Raw genomic sequence first — 24,000 nt, 5'->3', positions numbered from 1 at the left:
TAGCCCATAAGGTCAGCTGTGAAATCACACTGCTGAAAGTGGCAAACGCCCAGTAGAGAGGTTTTGTTATTAAATGTTGTGCGTTTGTTGATCGTGAACGTTTTGCCAGTAGCAGCTTTAACTTTAAACTATTTTTTCACCGGTGAAACTGATCTGTGTGCAGGACAGCGTATCCTCATCAGTTTCTCTCGCTTAGCTACCAATGTCTGCATCATAGTGGCTCGATAAGTAAAAAACAACGAAAATGGACGGTGTTATTGGACGTTCTATATATTTTATTTAGATGTTATTTGATGATACTCGGTTGATCTGTGTGTTGAGTCAGTCTGATTTCTCTGTGTGTTTCTGCACATTGTTGTCAGTCCTGTCTTCTCACAGTTCTGGGTCCCGAGGTCATAACCTTATCGTCTGAGTGATCCTCACAGCAGTGCCTGAGGAGGTCAGACTGCCATGGACGTACTGTCACAAAGACCATGCTCAGCTATGTCCACAAAAGTTTCAATGCTTTAGACCAGTGGTCTTCACTCCGGGAGGCTGCAGGGGATGCTGGTTTTGTTGTTACTCAGCACTTTATTGATCAATGAAAGCAGTTGATTACACAACGAAAGCGAGCACACCGTGCAGCTCTCCAGGATCAGGGCTGAGGACCACTGCTCTACCCATGAAATCATGATTGTGCACACCCGGTAATGCCACAGGTTGAAATTAATTTGGGAGCAGTTACCCCTAAATTCACCAACGGGAACCCAAATTTACTCCACATTCAGTGGCAACTACCATGTGACAGTACTCACCTCACCCCCCTCTTTCTCTCTCTCTCTATCTGTCTCTCTCTCTCGCTCCCTCTCTCCCCCTCTCCCCCTTTCTCTGTCTCTCTCTCTCTCTCTCTCTGTCCCTCTCTCCCCCTTTCTCTCTCTCTTTCTCTTTCTCTCACTGTCTTTCTCTCTCTCGCTCGCCCTGATCTTGGTGATCTCCTATTTACAGTTGAAGTGCTATTATCACAGCTACAGCCTTGACAGAATACATTTCCGAAGTGTCTCAGATAAACCAGCAGACCTACAGGGAGACAGCACCACCTGCTTTTTACAGCCCTGCATTCATATCTTCTCCGGCACTGCAGATTAGCCCAGTACCATCAGCCACAGCGGGCATTCCCCGGTCCTGGAGCTTTGAAAGTTGTTTCAAGAAGGAAGAGACGTACAATACGACACCTCCAGTATAACACACGACTTGTAACAGTGTACAGTGGAGAGGGATCTGGGCTTGTAACAGTGTACAGTGGAGAGGGATCTGGGCTTGTAACAGTGTACAGTGGAGAGGGATCTGGGCTTGTAACAGTGTACAGTGGAGAGGGATCTGGGCTTGTAACAGTGTACAGTGGAGAGGGATCTGGGGTTGTAACAGTGTACAGTGGAGAGGGATCTGGGCTTATAACAGTGTACAGTGGAGAGGGATCTGGGCTTGTAACAGTGTACAGTGGAGAGGGATCTGGGCTTGTAACAGTGTACAGTGGAGAGGGATTTGGGCTTGTAACAGTGTACAGTGGAGAGAGATCTGGGCTTGTAACAGTGTACAGTGCAGAGGGATCTGGGCTTGTAACAGTGTACAGTGGAGAGGGCTCTTCGCTTGTAACAGTGTACAGTGGAGAGGGATCTGGGCTTGTAACAGTGTACAGTGGAGAGGGATTTGGGCTTGTAACAGTGTACAGTGGAGAGAGATCTGGGCTTGTAACAGTGTACAGTGGAGAGGGCTATGGGCTTGTAACAGTGTACAGTGGAGAGGGATCTGGGCTTGTAACAGTGTACAGTGCAGAGGGCTATGGGCTTGTAACAGTGTACAGTGGAGAGAGATCTGGGCTTGTAACAGTGTACAGTGCAGAGGGCTATGGGCTTGTAACAGTGTACAGTGGAGAGGGATCTGGACTTGTAACAGTGTACAGTGCAGAGGGCTATGGGCTTGTAACAGTGTACAGTGGAGAGGGATTTGGGCTTGTAACAGTGTACAGTGGAGAGGGATCTGGGCTTGTAACAGTGTGCAGTGGAGAGGGATCTGGGCTTGTAACAGTGTACAGTGGAGAGGGATCTGGGCTTGTAACAGTGTACAGTGTAAAATGGCTGCATGTGAAACTCAGGGGAAACTGCACCACATAGGAGCATCTGCTCGATATATAAAAATACATCTAAAAACGGGCTCAACCAAATGTCAACTTTTAATTGTTATCACATGTATTGTAGTTGTGTTCATATAAAAAAATAATAGTATAAACTCCTAACTGAAGTGGAAAATGTTATTTGTTCACGAGATTACATTTGGCCAAAAGGATTAGTCATATGTGAAGATTTTGAGCCCTTTTCCTTTTTTGTATCAGGCGCTGAGTATTATGATACGCGCAGAGCCCTGCGCTGCCCAGAAGCTCCACATGAATTATTCAAAACCATCTGCCGCAAAATTTGCACTGAAAAGGACAGGGAATGTAGCAGCTACGGATCACGAAAACAATACCGGCGCCTCACACGCGTTCCGGCTCCAGCCTACAGACTGCCCTGCTACGGGTAACCATGGTGATGCTGTGATGCACGGTTACCATGGAGCTGGGGTGATGCGTGGTTGCCATGTTGCTGGGGTGATGCGTGGTTGCTATGATTACAGTTGCTAGCATACACATGGCACTGGTACCCTGTCCTGTACTGAGACCTGGTACCCTGTCCTGTACTGAGACCTGGTACACTGTCCTGTACTGAGACCTGGTACCCTGTCCTGTACTGAGACCTGGTACTCTGTCCTGTACTGAGACCTGGTACTTTGTCCTGTACTGAGACCTGGTACCCTGTCCTGTACTGAGACCTGGTACCTTGTCCTGTACCGAGACCTGGTACTCTGTCCTGTACTGAGACATGGTACCCTGTCCTGTACTGAGACCTGGTACCTTGTCCTGTACTGAGACCTGGTACCCTGTCCTGTACAGAGACCTGGTACTTTGTCCTGTACTGAGACCTGGTACCCTGTCCTGTACTGAGAACTGGTACCTTGTCCTGTACCGAGACCTGGTACTCTGTCCTGTACTGAGACATGGTACCCTGTCCTGTACTGAGACCTGGTACCTTGTCCTGTACTGAGACCTGGTACCCTGTCCTGTACAGAGACCTGGTACTTTGTCCTGTACTGAGACCTGGTACCCTGTCCTGTACTGAGACCTGGTACCTTGTCCTGTACTGAGACCTGGTACTCTGTCCTGTACTGAGACCTGGTACCCTGTCCTGTACTGAGACCTGGTACCCTGTCCTGTACTGAGACCTGGTACTCTGTCCTGTACTGAGACCTGGTACCCTGTCCTGTACTGAGACCTGGTACCCTGTCCTGTACTGAGACCTGGTACCTTGTCCTGTACTGAGACCTGGTACCCTGTCCTGTACTGAGACCTGGTACCTTGTCCTGTACTGAGACCTGGTACCCTGTCCTGTACTGAGACCTGGTACCTTGTCCTGTACTGAGACCTGGAACCCTGTCCTGTACTGAGCCCAGTCTGAGGCCTGGCCCTGGGCTCTTCCTGTACAGCTTCACACTGCCCTGCACGTCTCAGCAAAGAGCAGTGATGTGGCCAACAACGTCTTCGTCCACTTTAACAATGAAATGGACACACACATATAGCTACACATGTGCGCGCACCTATGCCAATTGCCTTTGATTCATATTCCTTTCTGTGAAAACTTTAAGTAGTATATCCGTAAAGACAAACAACAATTGACTGGAGAATGCTGATTGATTGTGTGTGTGTTTGTGTGTGTGTTTGTATGCCTGCATGTGTGACTGTCAGAAAGAGAGTCAGTTTGCTCAGGGTGAGGTTATGTGAAGGTTTAGAGGTCTCAATCAGAGATTCATTCAGAGATTCATTCTGAAGTGACTCTTTCCTGTCAGCGTGGCCAGCACACCTGAGGGCAGCTGAATCACAGTGAGCTCATTTGGGCTGCATATGGTGCAGTAAGGCACATATTCTCACCGAGCCATTTCCACACAGAGCTGCTGGGCAATCTGAGCTCTCCCTGCTGGACTGAATCACACCAGTGACTCACAAGTCCTCTCACAGCCCACAATGCCACATGGACCAGGCTGATGTCCCAATTAGAGACACATTACACAGCAACTCTCATACCAAATACATACCACACACACACAGCAACTCTCATACCAAACACACACACACACACACACACAGCAACTCTCATACCAAATACACAACATATACCAGTCACACACACACACACACACACACAGCAAGTCTCATACCAAATACATACCACTCACACTCACACACACACTGCAACTCTCATACCACACACATACCACTCACACTCACACACAGCAACTCTCATACCAAATACACAACACATACCATTCACACACACACACACACACAGCAACTCTCATACCAAATACATACCACTCACTCTCTCACACACACACACACACACACACACACACACACACACACACACACACAGCAATTCTCAAACCAAATACATACCACTCACTCACACTCACACACAGCAACTCTCATAGCAAATACACAACACACACCAGTCACACACACACACACACACACAGCAACTCTCATAGCAAATACACAACACACACCAGTCACACACACACACACATACACACACACAGCAAATCTCATACCAAATACATACCACTCACTCACACACAGCAACTCTCATACCAAATATGCAACACATACCAGTCACACACACACACACACACACACACACACACACACATACAGCAACTATCATACCAAATACACAACACACACCAGTCACACACACACTGCAACTCTCAAACCAAACACAACACATACCAGACACATAAACTCACACTGCAACTCTCAAACCAAATACACAACACACTGCAAGTCCCATACCCCATTTGCAACACAAATAAATATAGAGCTATAGGACATTCATATCTACGAGATTTTGCATAGGGACACTCCAGTTTCACACACACACCATACAGTGCAGCACACACACGCTACACAAGAAACTGGTAACATACGCTCCCCCCATGTGTACATCCAGGTTGGAGAAAAGCTTAAGAAGATCTCCGTTCATGTGGAGGGAATCAGGAGTACTGATCAACACCCCCAAATTGGTCACCCCCTCCCCAGCCCACTGCCAAAACAAAAAAGCCAATATCTTCAACTAATGCATATTAGTATCCCAAAAAGAAATGCCCCTCCAATAATTTACATTTTTAACTGAACGTTGCACAGCACCACACAGAATCTCTATTGTTTCCTTTGGTTTTTAAGAAAACACACACTTGAACCAGAGTGTCATGTTGGGTTGAGTCTATAATCATAGGTAGAGTGCTGGGTTGAGTCTATAATCAGATGTGGAGTGCTGGGTTGAGTCTGTGATCTGAGGTGGAGTGCTGGGTTGAGTCTGTGATCTGAGGTGGAGTGCTGGGTTGAGTCTGTGATCTGAGGTGGAGTGCTGGGTTGAGTCTGTGATCTGAGGTGGAGTGCTGGGTTGAGTCTGTGATCTGAGGTGGAGTGCTGGGTTGAGTCTGTGATCAGAGGTGGAGTGCTGGGTTGAGTCTGTGATCTGAGGTGGAGTGCTGGGTTGAGTCTGTGATCAGAGGTGGAGTGCTGGGTTGAGTCTGTGATCAGAGGTGGAGTGCTGGGTTGAGTCTGTGATCTGAGGTGGAGTGCTGGGTTGAGTCTGTGATCAGAGGTGGAGTGCTGGGTTGAGTCTGTGATCTGAGGTGGAGTGCTGGGTTGAGTCTGTGATCAGAGGTGGAGTGCTGGGTTGAGTCTGTGATCAGAGGTGGAGTGCTGGGTTGAGTCTGTGATCAGAGGTGGAGTGCTGGGTTGAGTCTGTGATCAGAGGTGGAGTGCTGGGTTGAGTCTGTGATCTGAGGTGGAGTGCTGGGTTGAGTCTGTGATCTGAGGTGGAGTGCTGGGTTGAGTCTGTGATCAGAGGTGGAGTGCTGGGTTGAGTCTGTGATCAGAGGTGGAGTGCTGGGTTGAGTCTGTGATCAGAGGTGGAGTGCTGGGTTGAGTCTGTGATCTGAGGTGGAGTGCTGGGTTGAGTCTGTGATCTGAGGTGGAGTGCTGGGTTGAGTCTGTGATCTGAGGTGGAGTGCTGGGTTGAGTCTGTGATCAGAGGTGGAGTGCTGGGTTGAGTCTGTGATCAGAGGTGGAGTGCTGGGTTGAGTTGAGGATGCCATGCAGAGCGGGTCACGTCAGCTGCCATCCTGTTTTAAAACGGCAGTGTCTACAGCTAGACTGCGGTTTCCGCTCCCTAACCGCCCCGGGCCCCTACGTTTCTAATGACAACCATTTGGAGCAATAAAGCCCACCGTTCAGAGCGCATGACGTCAGGCGAGGGGGCCAGAACAGGCGCCCGTCTCAAAGTGGGACATTAAAAGGCCAGGGACAACGACCCCTGCTTCTGAACAAAGGGGGCTTTGGTGAAGGGGGGGTCTGAAGCTGTCCGGGGATTCGGGGCGAGACGCAGTTCAGCTCATCACCATATGAAGCTCAGCTTCAGTGCTGCTCCTCTACACAGTGTGAAGCTCAGCTTCAGTGCTGCTCCTCCACAGTGTGAAGCTCAGCTTCAGTGCTGCTCCTCCACAGTGTGAAGCTCAGCTTCAGTGCTGCTCCTCCACAGTGTGAAGCTCAGCTTCAGTGCTGCTCCTCCACAGTGTGAAGCTCAGCTTCAGTGCTGCTCCTCTACACAGTGTGAAGCTCAGCTTCAGTGCTGCTCCTCTACACAGTGTGAAGCTCAGCTTCAGTGCTGCTCCTCTACACAGTGTGAAGCTCAGCTTCAGTGCTGCTCCTCCACAGTGTGAAGCTCAGCTTCAGTGCTGCTCCTCCACAGTGTGAAGCTCAGCTTCAGTGCTGCTCCTCCACAGTGTGAAGCTCAGCTTCAGTGCTGCTCCTCTACACAGTGTGAAGCTCAGCTTCAGTGCTGCTCCTCCACAGTGTGAAGCTCAGCTTCAGTGCTGCTCCTCTACACAGTGTGAAGCTCAGCTTCAGTGCTGCTCCTCCACAGTGTGAAGCAGAGATCCCCAGAGGCAGACTTCACTAAGGCACCCTCCCGCCCCTAGACCTTATCGGCGGTTTAACCAGTCAGGTAATCCTGAGGACAAGCCTGAAGGCTCAAGGTGATAGCAATCTTTATGGTGAGCACTTCAGATAAGCACAGTTGACAAGGTTAAAGGAAGAAGAAATTGCAATACCGCAGCAGTGGAAAAAAGTATGGTTCAGACTGCCGACACGGCAAGGTTTGTTTTTTGTTTTTTTTAAGGGAGATAATGGTGTCTGGTTTTTCATTCATACTTTAACCGTATTCTTGGAGGGACCATACCACTGGCCAACAGCAATAAGTAGCTGTACCACTACAATATGAGATACACTATGGTTGTGGAACGACTGAATATCTGGGTCCAACAATGGCTCTAATCCCAAAAGACCCTGTGCCCTGTGAGATATGCACACCTTCCCCAGTCTCCTACAGCCTTCTGCAGCAGGGAATATCTGATATCTACAGAGGTGAAGTTCCCAAATGGGACTGTATTGCATGCCAGATTTATTGATTTGTTGACTGACCGACTCAATGTCTGATTGCTCAGCCGACTGATTGTCCAGAAAAATCACACCTTGATGCTGAACATGGGATCAACTGGCTACTGACCACTAACATCAGTCTGTGAGAAATCTTTTCAAAAATGTTAATGGCAATGAACACAAAATGTGCTTCAGGAGGGAACTTGGGAACTTGCATTAGAACAGGAAACTATCTGAACTGACCCAGAAAAAAACTGTCTTCTTCTAAATTTTACTGCATAAATTCCTGCCAATGCCAAGTCTTTCTTGGGAGAAAAGTGTTTGCTTGGCAAACGAGCAATGTGGCATCAGTTAATTTCATTTAAAATGAATACAAGTGGGTGTAGATTGAATACGGATTCCTCGAATATGTTTCATCTCCACTGTACAAATATCAGGAGCTCACCTCGCAATGGCATGACAGTTGGAAAACCTTTCCAGAAAAGATGTAATATGATGTACAGCACTCTTTACCCCATCATGAATGATGTTCGAGTTGGAAGAGCTAATATTTGATGCACAGCAAGCATTTGCCTACCTCAGCTGCTGTTAGCAACTCAGGATAAGGGTTTGGATTAAGGTGAGGCAGCCCGACTTGTGGAGTGTTCATGGGTGTGTGTGGTTCCCTGTAAGTGTGTTAGGTTCATGGGTGTGTGTGGGCCCCTGTAAGTGTGTTAGGTTCATGGTGTGTGTGTGTGGGTCCCTGTAAGTGTGTTAGGTTTGTGGTGTGTGTGGGCCCTTGTAAGTATGTTAGGTTCGTGGTGTGTGTGGGCCCCTGTAAGTGTGTTAGGTTCATGGTGTGTGTGGGCCTCTGTAAGTATGTTAGGTTCATGGTGTGTGTGGGCCCCTGTAAGTATGTTAGGTTCATGGTGTGTGTGGGCCCCTGTAAGTGTGTTAGGTTCATGGTGTGTCTGTGTGGGTCCCTGTAAGTGTGTTAGGTTCGTGGTGTGTGTGGGCCCCTGTAAGTATGTTAGGTTCGTGGTGTGTGTGGGCCCCTATAAGTGTGTTAGGTTCATGGTGTGTGTGGGCCCCTGTAAGTATGTTAGGTTCGTGGTGTGTGTGGGCCCCTGTAAGTATGTTAGGTTCATGGTGTGTGTGGGCCCCTGTAAGTGTGTTAGGTTCATGGTGTGTGTGGGCCCCTGTAAGTGTGTTAGGTTCATGGTGTGTGTGGGCCCCTGTAAGTGTGTTAGGTTCATGGTGTGTGTGGGCCCCTGTAAGTGTGTTAGGTTCATGGTGTGTGTGTGTGTGTGGGCCCTTGTAAGTATGTTAGGTTTGTGGTGTGTGTGGGTCCCTGTAAGTATGTAAGGTTCATGGTGTGTGTGGGCCCCTGTAAGTGTGTTAGGTTCATGGTGTGTAGGCACCACAATAAACCACTATTAAAGCCACCACCAGAAACCACAAAGCAGGAAGACAGAAGTTATATCACCTTACCCTAAGAATTCAAGAGAACTTACCATCCACTAATCATCCTGGCATTGTTATATTGATTATCTTTTGATTGGTTAAGGTTTTATGGTGACGATAATGACCGCCATACCTATTTTACCATCCTTGAGCTCTACCAGAGGAACACACACATCCTTTCATGTCCCACTGTCAAACTGTCAAACCACACAAAAATGTACCCCCACATCTACAGCGGGGGGGGGGTCAACATTCTCTGACTGAGAGAAATGGGTCATCATGTGGTTTCCTGGCAACGGCCATAGCAATCACACCTCAGAATGAAAACAGAGATGGTTCCTCCTATTGAGCTTTTATGAGAGTCATAGTACCATTCAAAGATTAACCGCAAAACCCAAATTAACACTAGGCCTGCCAAGGCCATCAATTTGATGGCATTCATTTCTAGTGTGTAAGCTATGCTGCTTTTAAAGACACACGGCTGCCTGTTTGACTTTGATTATACATAACATCCATAGGGATGTAAGGTCAGCCATTGGTTGAGACTAAAGTGAAGAACACCCCTGTAAAGGAAGAAACCACCTTCGCATATATTTCACAATGCACAGTGCCTGCAGAATTATTTATTGAGTACCAAAACAGCTAAAATTGATTTCAAAACTGCTAATTTGGCACATAGAATTATTTGACAGTAGATAGAAAAGGTCTCCATTCCATTGACATTAACAAAAACCCCAGAATCTATTCTACTGTGTTTTTCTTTTAAGACTTCATCAATTTATTCCTTCATTTTTTGGTCACACGGTCTAGAAAAACGCATCCCAATCTTATAACACAGTTTGGCTACATGAAATCAAAGGGCTGAGACTGTGATTTATCAAAGTAGATACGACACCCACAGCAGATACTATCCATAACAACCATTAATAAATTATGTGAAGGAAAATGATAAATTATGGGCATAAGTACAAATGTGAAAATTTGGAAGCACTATGCACATCGTGATTAATGAGGCCAATATGCTTCTTCTTAATTGCTCCGTTTTGTCTCGAGTCTGAGAGCCAGTGTGCCTGTCAGTGAGAGCCAGCCGGGCCAATCCCAGCTCCCACCCTCCTTCTGACTCAACCGCGGTTCAAAGCATGAATCCTGCCTGTCCAGTCACACTTCTGTTTAGCACAATCATAAGCAATCACCAGCATTTCACCACTGATCATACAGTCACCAGCGTTTCACCACAGATCATACAGTCACCAGCGTTTCACCACAGATCATACAGTCACCAGCGTTTCACCACAGATCATACAATCACCAGCGTTTCACCACAGATCATACAATCACTAGCGTTTCACCACTGATCATACAGTCACCAGCGTTTCACCACTGATCATACAGTCACCAGCGTTTCACCACTGATCATACAGTCACCAGCGTTTCACCACTGATCATACAGTCACCAGCGTTTCACCACTGATCATACAGTCACCAGCGTTTCACCACAGATCACACAGTCACCAGCGTTTCACCACTGATCACACAGTCACCAGCGTTTCACCACAGATCATACAGTCACCAGCGTTTCTCCACTGAGATTACACTTATCTCTCACTTCCTTCTGAGTCTGAACTACACTGGGCAGATGCACCCAATGGGATCCTTTCTTTCAGAGCTGTAGCACTGGGCAGTGTGAGCCAGCCAATGGGATCCTCTCTTTCAGAGCTGCAGCACTGGGCCGATGCAGCCAATCCGATCCCCCGCCCCGGCTGTGTCGAAGTGTCCCTGAGCAAGACACCTAACCCCCAAATGCTCCTGACGAGCTGGTCGGCGCCTTGCATGGCAGCCAATCGCCGTTGGTGTGTGAGTGTGTGTATGAATGGGTGAATGAGAAGCATCAATTGTACAGCGCTTTGGATAAAGGCGCTATATAAATGCCAACCATTTACCATTTACAAATGGGATCCTTTCTTTCAGCTGCAGTACTAGTCCAGTGCTGTGCTCATACTTTGCAACAGTCAATGTACAGTATACAATAATTTACTTAATGTAATATTTAAAAGTATATCATAATAATTAATAATCAGTTTGATCACACTGATTGATTGATGACATCTTCTCTTTCCAAAGTTGTGAAATATATTATCTTTGCAAATGTACATATTTTTTTGGAAGTATTACAAACACATAGTCGTGGAGTTACGGCGGTAATAACATTTGGCTGGGACACCCGGCAGTGTTGCCAGGGAAACTGACGTCACGCTTTTACAGCCTGGTTTTCTGACAGGCAGATGGGCCGGTGTTTGTGTCTGGTTTAAGGGTGAAGTCATCCCTGTGCTCAGATATGCCTGTGTTCAGATATGCCTGTGTTCAGATACACCTGCCCGTGTTCAGATACACCTGTGTTCAGATACACCTGCCCGTGTTCAGATATGCCTGTGTTCAGATACACCTGCCTGTGCTCAGATAGGCCTGCCTGTGCCGGTTAGGATCTCACCAAAAACCAGCAATGATGCTATCATTTTTGTTATCATTATGAATCATTATTATTATTTATTACTATTGTCATTATTATTATGCATTTATTTTTCCCCTCCTTTATTGTTTTTCTATTCATTGACGTTTGAAAGTTTGCTTATGGCTGTGGGTTAAACAGGTCCCGGTGGTGTGTGAATGTATGTGTGAGTTGGTGTCTGTTGTGTTATTAAATGCAAAATAAAAAACTATGATCACGAAATATCTGCTGTACCCCTGACTGCCCTGTTAGTGCAAGGGTGCACAACAAGGGCAGATGCGTTTCAGGATTGTGCCAACTTCTGCTCTTAATTACTTAATCAGCTCAATCATATTTTCATCCGACATTTGTCATAAAGATTTTACTGTGCTCAAGTACAGAAGTGAACCAGCATAGTTTATAGAATTGTCAGGTCATTGGTTGTGAGGAAAACCTGCAGGCAGATCAGCCATCCAGGGCTTACCCCTGCGTGAGTGAGATTCCAGCTCGGGGGAGGAATGAAAGCTACAGAAGTCGGCCCTGATACGAGCTCTCACCGTTTCAACTTGCACAGCGCTGGAATCCAGGCTACACCCAGAGAGGAGGGGGGCCAGGTGGGCCGAGAGTTCTACAGCCCGGGAAGTACCAGCCCAGTGTACAGAGCCAGGCTCTCGGGGTGACCTCTGACCCCCGCCCCAAGGCGACCGTCTGAAGAGGGCGAGGCACAGCATCACTGCTGTCGTGGTTTCCGTCCCACCGGGGGGGATGGGTGGGGGGGGGGCACCATCAATACCACTGAGAGGCTCTCTCTGAGCCCCGCCCCCCGCGCCCCCTAAACAGAATCAAATTGAGCAGACATGTCTAATGATTGGGCGAGCAGTGAAGCCCCGCCCGTTCAGGGAGCAGGAACACTGCGGAACACAGGGAACCCTTCACTCCCCGATGGGGACGATGGGGACACTGCTGCAGGAGGTGCCACAGCTCCCGGCTCCCCGTGACCACTACAGATCCCAGGGCGCCTCTGAAGACAGGAGGAGGGAAACTGCAGGGGTCCCTGTGGAAGTCCCACCTCATCAGCTCCTCTGTCTGAATGGGTACACAACCCTGAGTGTTCTCTGCCCATGATCTCTGTGACATCACTGCAAATGAGAACCACAGCTACTGCGGCTTATTAAGTCTCTCGTGCTCCAATTTCCCCATTCAAAACTACGACTTTACTCTGGCTAAATTACACGACTTTGGACAGGTCCTTTTAAATTCTAAAAGTTCTTCACACTGAACTAATTACTCTCTCCAGACTCACAGAGCCTCACAGAAGATACAGCAGCTCCCAAAAGAACCCACGGAACCAGCAGGTCAGCATGCATCTTGAAATAAAGTAAAATAGAAGATGAACATATCGAACATTCTTGGTTCTTTGGCTTCTGGTCAGTCTACAGAATGTCTATTACTCAGTGTTAATCAACACAGTTAGTCTATTGGTCAATGGTCACAAAAGCAGTTAGTCTATTGGTCAATAGTAATAAATATCGTCTATTGCTAAATGGTCACAAATTATGCGGCTTTGCAGGTTGCTAAAACCGCCTACTGATTAAAATTGGTACATCCATCCATCCATCCATTATCTGAACCCGCTTATCCTGAACAGGGTCGCAGGGGGGCTGGAGCCTATCCCAGCATACATTGGGCGAAAGGCAGGAATACATCCTGGACAGGTCGCCAGTCCATCGCAGGGCACTCACACCATTCACTCACACACTCATACCTATGGGCAATTTAGACTCTCCAATCAGCCTAACGTGCATGTCTTTGGACTGTGGGAGGAAACCGGAGTACCCGGAGGAAACCCATGCAGACACGGGGAGAACATGCAAACTCCGCACAGAGAGGCCCCGGCCGACGGGGATTCGAACCCAGGACCTCCTTGCTGTGAGGCGACAGTGCTACCCACTGCACCATCCGTGCCGCCAAAATTGGTACAACGGTACAAAACTTAGTAATTCCATAAGCAAGCAATAAAATTAAACAATACTGTAACTCCAGACCTGCAAACCTGCATTAACAGAAAGTAGCGACTGGTCATATGTCATTTCAGTTCCACAGAAACCTCCCAGCATGCTTTTCATCAGCTGAAGAGGGACGACAGCGATCAGAAATGTGGTTTGCCAAACACGGGCGTGAGGGACGCGGTAATAGAAGGTGTTTGACAGCAGCGCTGAGGTCACGCCGTCGCGCTCCTGAGGAGGAACGCGCTGATTATCTGACACGGGGGCGTCGCAGAGCGGCTGCTTCGGAGACTCATGAGTTATTCATGGTTGTTGTCATCGTGCTCTTGTCTGTTAGCTCCGTCCCCCGGGCCCTGGGGGGAGGGGCCACCCCAGTCGCACGCAGACGAGCCACTAATTCAATTAATCAGCAGATAAATAAATCATTAGAAGCGCCAATTACCACTCCTAGCAAACAGCAAACGATTACTCCGAGTGGCTTACTCACGCTCAGCTAGCGTAGATGTTCACATAAAAGGAAGTGTTGTGGCCAGGGGTGCACAGCTACAGCTGGGTTAGGGGTACAGCTGGGTTAGGGGTACAGCTACAGCTGGGTTAGGGGTACAGCTGGGTTAGAGGTGCACAGCTACAGCTGGGTTAGGGGTGCACAGGTATAGCTGGGTTAGGGGTACACAGCTACAGCTGGGTTAGGGGTGCACAGGTACAGCTGGGTTAGGGGTGCACAGCTACAGCTGGGTTAGGGGTACACAGCTACAGCTGGGTTAGGGGTACAGCTGGGTTACGGGTGCACAGCTACAGCTGGGTTAGGGGTACAGCTGGGTTAGAGGTGCACAGCTACAGCTGGGTTAGGGGTACAGCTGGGTTAGAGGTGCACAGCTACAGCTGGGTTAGGGGTACACAGCTACAGCTGGGTTGGGGGTGCACAGGTACAGCTGGGTTAGGGGTGCACAGGTACAGCTGGGTTAGGGGTACAGCTGGGTTAGGGGTGCACAGCTACAGCTGGATTAGGGGTACAGCTGGGTTAGGGGTGCACAGCTACAGCTGGGTTAGGGGTGCACAGGTATAGCTGGGTTAGGGGTACACAGGCACAGCTGGGTTAGGGGTGCACAGCTACAGCTGAGTTAGGGGTACAGCTGGGTTAGGGGTGCACAGCTACAGCTGGGTTAGGGGTACAGCTGGGTTAGGGGTGCACAGCTACAGCTGGGTTAGGGGTACAGCTGGGTTAGGGGTGCACAGCTACAGCTGGGTTAGGGGTACAGCTGGGTTAGGGGTGCACAGGTACAGAAGCTGGTTTTAGGGGGGTGGGGGAGTTGGGTATAGAAGCTGGTTTTGGGGGGGTGGTGGGTTTGGTACAGAAGCTGGTTTCAGTGACCCTTGCCCCTTTGCGGAGTCTTCTCTGAGGAAGGCCATAAATACTTGAGACGCTGGATCTGGGATGATGTAAGCCCTCGCCCCAGTGGCCCGTGGATATGAATACCCCAGTTTCAGTTGCTCCCTCTGGAGCCTTTTTAAGTGGATTAACGACCTCGGAGCAACAGTGCCGTCACCACAGCCGGGTTGCGACACTAGGAGAAGGAAAAGCCCCTTACACTGTCAGATGGAGACTATCGACGGCACGCTAGTGCCTTAGACTAATGGACTAACACTTACCTAACTGGGCAACGGGCTAACTGGCTAACACTTTACAAGTTTAAGTCCTGCAGACCCTGAAGTCGCACCACACCTCTGCAGCGAGTACAGAAAAAATAATCACAGAACAAGTTAGTTCAGTCCAGTGAGCTTGCTTGCATTCCACAGCTTTTCACCGAGTTTTGACTCTCCAAAGACACAGTCTTTTAATCAAAGTGAACATCAAGCAGTAAAAAAAAAATGCCTGCAGTTGTGAATATTAAGTATCATTTTATAGCGCCATTTAAGAGCCATTTGTCAAGTCTGTCAAGTTTTATGGTGTTTCATGGCTTTGCATGCCATGGAGTCCAGATATACATGTTCTTTCTCCTTCGGTATCTGGAAAAGAGCCTGGTGACTGTGCAGCCAGTCCAGATCCCTCCAGCCTCTCCTCAGCTGTGAATGCTAATGCCCAGATGCTAATGCCCAGGATATCCGCTAACAGACTGACCGCTAACAGGCTATCCGCTAACAGCTATTGGCTAACAGGCTATGCTTGTACAGGAAGAGGTGAAAGCAAAGTTAAGGTCAGAAAGGAGCCAAGAGAGAAGGCCTCTGCGGGGAGGAGCAGCACACGGGGGTGGAGAGGCCTACAGCTCAAAAAGCCTGACGCCGAGCAGAACTGAGACGACTGTCTCCAGCCTCCACCACCAGGCTGACTCAATGCTGCAAGACCCAGTGATAACAGCCAGACACCTCATAATAGCCAAGTACATCATAATGATAGCCCAAAACAAAGGCCCAAATTGTAGATTTCAGCGTGTGGCGTGATTGCGTCGATTACCGTTACTCAACGCTGCCCGGAGCTAAACGCAGAGGCCCGTCGGGAGAGTGGGGACAGACCCGCTAATTTCTCCACAAAACCTGGACTCAGAAAAGGGGGAAAATAACAGTTTGAAACAAAGAGCCGTGGTTGGGCAGAGACGGGGCCAGGGGAGTGTGAGAGACAGGCGATTCACGCTCGATAGACCCGGTCTCCATGGGAGCACAGACCGCCTGGGGCGGGAGGTTTTCATTTCGCAGAGAAATTTCAAGGCTGCTCCCTGACTCCCAGAGTCCGCCGGGCGCCATTCCGGCTCCACGGAAACGCTTCCTTCCGCAGCAGGAAGGGCTTGGGATGCAACTGCAAATCACACAAGGCTCTATTGCCTCCACGACCTCACATTCGATGAGCAGACGATGGCGCTGGCGCTTACCTGGGTGGTTGTGGGAGCTCATTGTGGTGGGGGTGTCGCTGGGGGCCACTGCGGGGAGGAGGAACGGAGGGGTCCCAGCGGGTTGGGTGAGTCGGGGGGCGACGCTCCTCGTTAGCGTGGGGGGAGGGGCAGAGCGGGGCGGGGTGGGGGGTCCAGTCTCTCGCGCTCGTGCCACGCCCGGCGGCCCACAGCGTAGTCCGGCCCCGTGCTCTTCCTCTTCCTCTTCCTCACTGCGCTCGGCGGCGACCTGTCGGGGAGAGAGCTGCAGCGTGAGGATGTTCGGGTGTCCACCCATCTGCCTGCCACCGGCTCGCACCACGGCCCCCGACAGAACATAACTGCAGTTCAACCCTAGTTGCCATCACTGTAAGTATAATATTTTGCACACACTTTTTTTTAAATTACAGTAGTACTGCAGTTATAATGTAGTTTCACTACTTCATGTGCAGTGCTCGTGAAGCAGAAACCTTGTACTGCGCTCCTATTGCACTGTACTACAGTTAAACTACAGTATTACTTCACAGTAGCTGCAGTATTTTTTTGTATGGGCCCTTACCTGTGGTGAACTGGGGGTCAGCCCCAACCCGACACATACAAGCAGTCAATAACATTACAACCACATTTATATACAGCCTTTACATGCCCTGTAAACATTAACATCCCCTTTAAATGTAATACTATCAAGGGGAACCTGATGCACAGTGTTTCATAGCAAGTTCCCCTTAAATCGCTTCATAACATTCACCAGAAGGATTCATCAATTTCACACCGAAACCGCAATTTAAAAGAATGCCGCGGTTTTTAATGATGTTTAGGCTAATTCAGGAGTGCTTTTAAAGTTGTCCATTTGTTGGTAGTGACACAACCAACAGGAACACCTGCTGTTGCTTCACACAGGCAAATCTGTAACACGCTACCATATCCCCTCAAGGCTCTTTACTCCCATTCGTGGTCCTCTCTGTGATGTTGTGTTTTTGTACAGGCCAGCTTTACTCCCATTCGTGGTCCTCTCTGTGATGTTGTGTTTTTGTACAGGCCAGCTTTACTCCCATTCGTGGTGCTCCTCTGTGATGTGTGGTTTTGTACAGGCCAGATATTTGCTTTTGTGGCTGCTTTTGTATCGTCTAGCACAGATTGGCTACAGTCTCAGTTTTTATAGTGCAATTCACAGCTTTTAGATATATTTTCTTTGTGATAAATGTTTAATTGTTGTGAGTTCATACAAGGAAAGGGTACTTTCACATTGCTTAATTGTCATAAGTTACATAATTCAGCTATCAAAAGATTTTTGTGAACATTGGTTTTTCAATTGAAAAGTTAATTGAAGAAACGTTTTCAGATCAATACGTTTATATATCAATTCATAAATCCCCATTCACTCTCTCTCACACACACACACACACACACACACATTCACCCCAACAGGTACAGTTAGGTCCATAAATATTTGGACATCGACAAAGTTATTGTTATTGTAGCTGTCTACCACAGGTTATTGGAGTTGGAGGTAAATAATGAATGTAATTTGAGGGTATTCACATCTATATCAGGTGAGCGCTGTAGGCATTGCAGCCCTACATAGTCCCCCCCCAATTTTAGGGGCTCAAAAATAATTTGACAGAAATGACATTACATGGATGGAGGTAGAGGGTGGTCGGAGGGGTCTTTCTGGGAGTGTTATTCTCCCACGAGCAGACCCTCTCCGTGGCCAGGGGAACGGCGGTGACCTGCTGAAGACACACGGGCGGCGGCCTCGGGGGGCGGCAGAGACGGGTGTTTAACTCCAGCTTCACGCGGGCAATGGCTCTGAGCTCTCCACTCGTCTGAAACGTGTCTCTGCTCTCTCCGCGGCCGTCACAGCAGTGCCTCAGAGCGGAGCGCAGCACGTCATAATTAAAGTGCCGCTCCTGACAGGCAGACTGACTGCCTACTGCAGCCGCCGTGCTGAGGAAACGCACGTCTGACAGGTAAACCTCTCACTACTGACTGCGCAAGCCCAGCCTGTCACAGCTCCCTGACAAGGGAGTCCTCCATGCGCTACAGCTGGGCCCAAGCAGATACCAGACCATAGAGCCCATCCATGCACTAGAGCAGCACCCAAGCAGATGCCAGACCATAGAGCCCATCCATACACTAGAGCAGCGCCCAAGCAGATACCAGACCATAGAGCCCATCCATGCACTAGAGCAGCACCCAAGCAGATGCCAGACCATAGAGCCCATCCATACACTAGAGCAGCGCCCAAGCAGATGCCAGACCATAGAGCCCATCCATGCACTAGAGCAGCACCCAAGCAGATGCCAGACCATAGAGCCCATCCATGCACTAGAGCAGTGCGCAAGCAGATACCAGACCATAGAGCCCATCCATGCACTAGAGCAGTGCGCAAGCAGATACCAGACCATAGAGCCCATCCATGCACTAGAGCAGCGCCCAAGCAGATGCCAGACCATAGAGCCCATCCATACATTAGAGCAGTGCCCAAGCAGATGCCAGACCATAGAGCCCATCCATGCACTAGAGCAGCACCCAAGCCGATGCCAGACCATAGAGCCCATCCATGCACTAGAGCAGTGCGCAAGCAGATACCAGACCATAGAGCCCATCCATGCACTAGAGCAGCGCCCAAGCCGATACCAGACCATCGAGCTCATCCATGCACTAGAACAATTATTTAAGAAGATGCACAACCAGCTGTGGTCATTTTCCATCCATCCATCCATCCATTATCTGAACCCGCTTATCCTGATCAGGGTCGCAGGGGGGCTGGAGCCTATCCCAGCATACATTGGGCGAAAGGCAGGAATACACCCTGGACAGGTCGCCAGTCTATCTCAGGGCACACACACCATTCACTCACACACTCATACCTACGGGCAATTTAGACTCTCCAATCAGCCTAACGTGCATGTCTTTGGACTGTGGGAGGAAACCGGAGTACCCGGAGTACCCGGAGGAAACCCACGCAGAGACGGGGAGAACATGCAAACTCTGCACAGAGAGGCCCCGACGGGGATTCGAACCCAGGACCTCCTTGCTGTGAGGCGGCAGTGCTACCCACTGCACCATCCGTGCCGCCCTCCAACAAACAAACAGTTGAAATACATCATAGCATACATGATCCCATGAAATTGGGGGCACTATGTATAAAAAGGGCTGGAATTCCTACATGGTTCACCCAATATGGATGTAAAAACACGGAAATTAAAGCTGAAAATCTGCACTTTATTATTTTTAATGTTTATTTGCAGGGAATACAACAAAAAATGTGTCACGGTGGAAATACGTACAGGCTGCGAAGCTGCGTGTTAGAAGAGTTCACTCCTACAGAGTGCATTAAGAGGCTGCTACAGTCATCCACACACACACAACGGCCTTTTAAAGTCCGCACAAGCACACACTCCCATATGCATCTCAGGAGTGAAGAAGAAATGGCCAGAGAAATATGATTCGTTCACTTCAGGAACATTTCGCAACGTGACCAACGAAGGGCAAACGGATGGCCGGACCACCGCAGAAGTATCAGTTCTCTGAAAAGTTCTCCATCATTCTCCAAAAGTCTGGGATGTTTCAAAACTCAAACTCATCCTTTCATAAGAGGTCGTTTTAAACGTTTCAAGAATATTCAGAATATCCTAATGCTTTCAAATGTATTTATTTAGTCTAGAATAGTTAAGTTAATACTTAAGGGGCAGCCTGTATGCTAGTGGCTAATATACGTGACTAGGACCCGGAAGGTTGGTGGTTCAAGCCTCAGTGTAGCCACAATAAGATCTACACCATTGTTAGGCCCTTAAGCAAGGCCCGTAATCCTGCATTGCTCCAGGAGGGACTGTCCCCTGATAATGTAATTACACTCTAATCAACTGTACGTCACTTTGGATAAAAGTGTGAGCGAAATAACAAATTATAATTATAATTTTTTTTAAATTAATATTATTAGTTACTTAATGAAATCTAAAATATCTTGAAGGAAGGAACGAAGGATGAGAGAAAGAAAGGGAGTGAGAGGCAGAAACCTCAGGAGAGAAGAGTAATCTCGGCTGGCTCAGACTTCACCCACTGACAGAAAATAACACTCAGACTCCCCCACAGGAGTGAGAGCCGACAGCACAGCGTTTATATAACGTTCTCCTGAGCGTTCTGCCATCGCCCTGCTCTGCTGCTGCTGCAATGTGTACCTCACAACATACACATTTCCGCCAAAAACAAGCTCCAAAATGGCGTCATCATCCACAAACAGCACACAGACATGCAAACGCAAACTTGACCACGCACACCCACACACACACACACACACACATACATACATACAGACACACACGCGCGCACACTCACTCACTCACACACACACACACTCGCACACTCGCACACACGCACACTCGCACACACGCACACACCAATATCAATTGCTGAGTCTGTGGCCAACATGATGGCCCAATAGGATTATGCAGCATACGTGCACCACTGAGGCAGTAAACCAAGTAAAAATGTTCATGAGATGATGATCTTGAGCAGCCAAACTCACACACAGCCTCATAACAGAAAAAGCAGGCTTCAGTGTTTCCTTATCCAAACAAAACCTGTGTGAACGTTCACATCCGTGAGTGTGGAAATTGTTCCTGTGTAAATACACTCACACACACACACACACACACACAGACACACTTACATAGACACACAAGAACGCACCTATGCACACACACTCACACAAACCAGTCATCCAGTTCAGAAAAGGCTTGACACTCAAAAATAAAGGTCAGTTCTGTGTCCAAACACCTAAGATGGTAAACAATGATATGGTGGCCGTGGCAACCATCTGCAACCACATCACATACAGGGACGCTAACCAATGGTCATGTTCTGCTCAGTATCAAACAGACAAGCTGAACTAGTCCACATCTGTTCAGCTTATGAATATAGTCTAGTATCAACATGCAATCTAATTTAAAACAATGTCTTTGTATGTACTGGATAAAATGGCATTATAATAAACAGTTTAAACAGTAGACTATCCAGTTAACCCCCCCAAGAATACCCTGAATATTGGGTTCAGAACTAAAGTCAGAAAAAATGGAGCGCTAGTAACTACACAGTATGGAAGCTTGAAGTAATTCCCACTAATTGCTTAACACGCACAGGTCTCACAATAACAACATCATGCACAGGGCTGTATCTGGCACAGGTCACACAATAACAGCATCATGCACAGGGCTGTATCTGGCACAGGTCACACAACATCATGCACAGGGCTGTATCTGGCACAGGTCACACAATAACAGCATCATGCACAGGGCTGTATCTGGCACAGGTCACACAATAACAACATCATGCACAGGGCTGTATCTGGCACAGGTCACACAATAACAACATCATGCACAGGGCTGTATCTGGCACAGGTCACACAACATCATGCACAGGGCTGTATCTGGCACAGGTCACACAATAACAGCATCATGCACAGGGCTGTATCTGGCACAGGTCACACAATAACAACATCATGCACAGGGCTGTATCTGGCACAGGTCACACAACATCATGCACAGGGCTGTATCTGGCACAGGTCACACAATAACAGCATCATGCACAGGGCTGTATCTGGCACAGGTCACACAATAACAACATCATGCACAGGGCTGTATCTGGCACAGGTCACACAACATCATGCACAGGGCTGTATCTGGCACAGGTCACACAACATCATGCACAGGGCTGTATCTGGCACAGGTCACACAACATCATGCACAGGGCTGTATCTGGCACAGGTCACACAACATCATGCACAGGGCTGTATCTGGCACAGGTCACACAATAACAGCATCATGCACAGGGCTGTATCTGGCACAGGTCACACAATAACAGCATCATGCACAGGGCTGTATCTGGCACAGGTCACACAACATCATGCACAGGGCTGTATCTGGCACAGGTCACACAATAACAACATCATGCACAGGGCTGTATCTGGCTGTATTTTCAGCTACCATTCACATGCGTTGCTGATGGCCACTAACTGTTAGTGTAATTCATAATTTCATTGTTGGTGTTCTCATTAGGGAAGGGGGGCAGTAAGTAAGTGGTTGCTTTAAGTCTGGGAACTCTTCTCATGGAGCGGTGTATAACATGGGCAGCTCTCTTAGCTATTTGTTGGCAAAATAATTATTTCAGTTTGAAACAGGCATTGGAATTCAGTGGACCCAGTGCCAATTAAGAGAGCAACATGTCTGCATAAAAGCATCCAAGTATTAAACGCCAGCTTAAATTAAATTTTTCATAGAGAAATTATGCTTTGATCCAGAATCTGTTTTTGAAACCTGAATCAGAAAAGGCAAACATAACTTGGCCATAACCTTCTTGATTAAGCAAGTTTCTTAAAGAAATTAGCAATATACTTAGTGATCAACAAATCAGCATTGAAGCATAGATATTAGTCATTTTTTTAAAATCTAAACCCTGAAAATAGAGAAATCTCAGGTAGAACAGCTCCAGGTGAGAAAGAAGGCCCTATGGGAGTTCACGATAATAAGCAAGCCTGCATTATCCTTCAATTAATGCCACATTCACACCAGAAGACATTTCTGTGTGAAACAGCATGAGGGCCAGCAAACCAATATCAATTTCAGCTAATTAAGCACATTTTTATCAGCTTTAAAGATTTTCTTCATTAAAAAAAATAAAAAAATAATTGACAAACCACAGGGTGTGAAATTGTGTGACACATTTGAACTATTCCTACTCTGCAAAAGTGACATTCGGCTGTTATGAGCATGGCACAGCACAAAGCACACGGCAGGCAGCAAAAGACATGGCTACACTGAAACAAGCCCATTCTGTGTGAACATTCTCTATGCACTATGACAGGGCTATGACAGGGCTATGACAGGGCTATGACACATGCCTGGGCTCCAATAAACTGTTATGGCTGGCGTTATGTCATATATATGGCAGTGTTATACAGGCTTAATTGCATCTACTATGACAGTGCTATGACACATGCCTGAACTGTCATACATTATCCTGTTATGGCAGATGTTATGGCATTAATATGGCAGTTTTATGCAGGCTTAAGAACATATGACACACTATGACAGCGCTATGACACAGTATTATGCAGGAATTTTATCAAAAAATCCACCTGGACAATATGTCAATATGTCAATTAGACACGTTGCAGGTCAGAGACGGATAGAGACTAAACTTCTGAAGGGATGTCATTGGCTACTGGTGCTGGATAAGAAATGTACATTCTCGTCATTAAAACTGTGCCTTACTCTTTAAATCACAGCATTAGGTACTGGTTAGACAGCTGTTAACACATGACCAAAGAGCAGGATATCCGTTCAGGCCCACTAAAGAAACCCAATGAAAACACTAAAGGAGAGTGCTGATGCCAGACCCGGCCTGTTCCGGGCTCATGTTTGAAGGCTTCCCTTTGATTCTCTCACGGTCTGGAGTTCAAAGGTCTGCGGATTTTAACGAGAACAAGACCAAACGAGCGTGCGGAACAAGACCAAACGAGCGTGCGGAACAACACCATACGAGCGTGCGGAACAAGACCAAACGAGCGTGCGGAACAAGACCAAACGAGCGTGCGGAACAACACCATACGAGTGTGCGGAACAACACCATACG

At 48.0% G+C, this 24,000-nt stretch overlaps 1 protein-coding gene across 1 annotated transcript in view; it reads right to left on the bottom strand.

Annotated features, from left to right (window-relative positions):
* The window catches only part of hdac4 (histone deacetylase 4), a 206,492-nt gene that overhangs the window by 174,260 nt on the left and 8,232 nt on the right, over positions 1–24,000 (bottom strand). Inside the window, exon 2 of the mRNA XM_061225763.1 lies at positions 16,369–16,615. Within this exon, the coding sequence (XP_061081747.1) occupies positions 16,369–16,390 (22 nt within the window). The 5' untranslated portion in view covers positions 16,391–16,615. The remainder of the gene's footprint in view (positions 1–16,368; positions 16,616–24,000) is intronic.

The sequence above is a fragment of the Conger conger genome, chromosome 17 (genome assembly GCF_963514075.1).
Source record: "Conger conger chromosome 17, fConCon1.1, whole genome shotgun sequence".
In the NCBI taxonomy this organism is placed as follows: Eukaryota; Metazoa; Chordata; class Actinopteri; order Anguilliformes; family Congridae; genus Conger; species Conger conger.
Note: the sequence above shows the minus strand (reverse complement) of the source record. Positions and strands in the feature narration are given on the sequence as shown.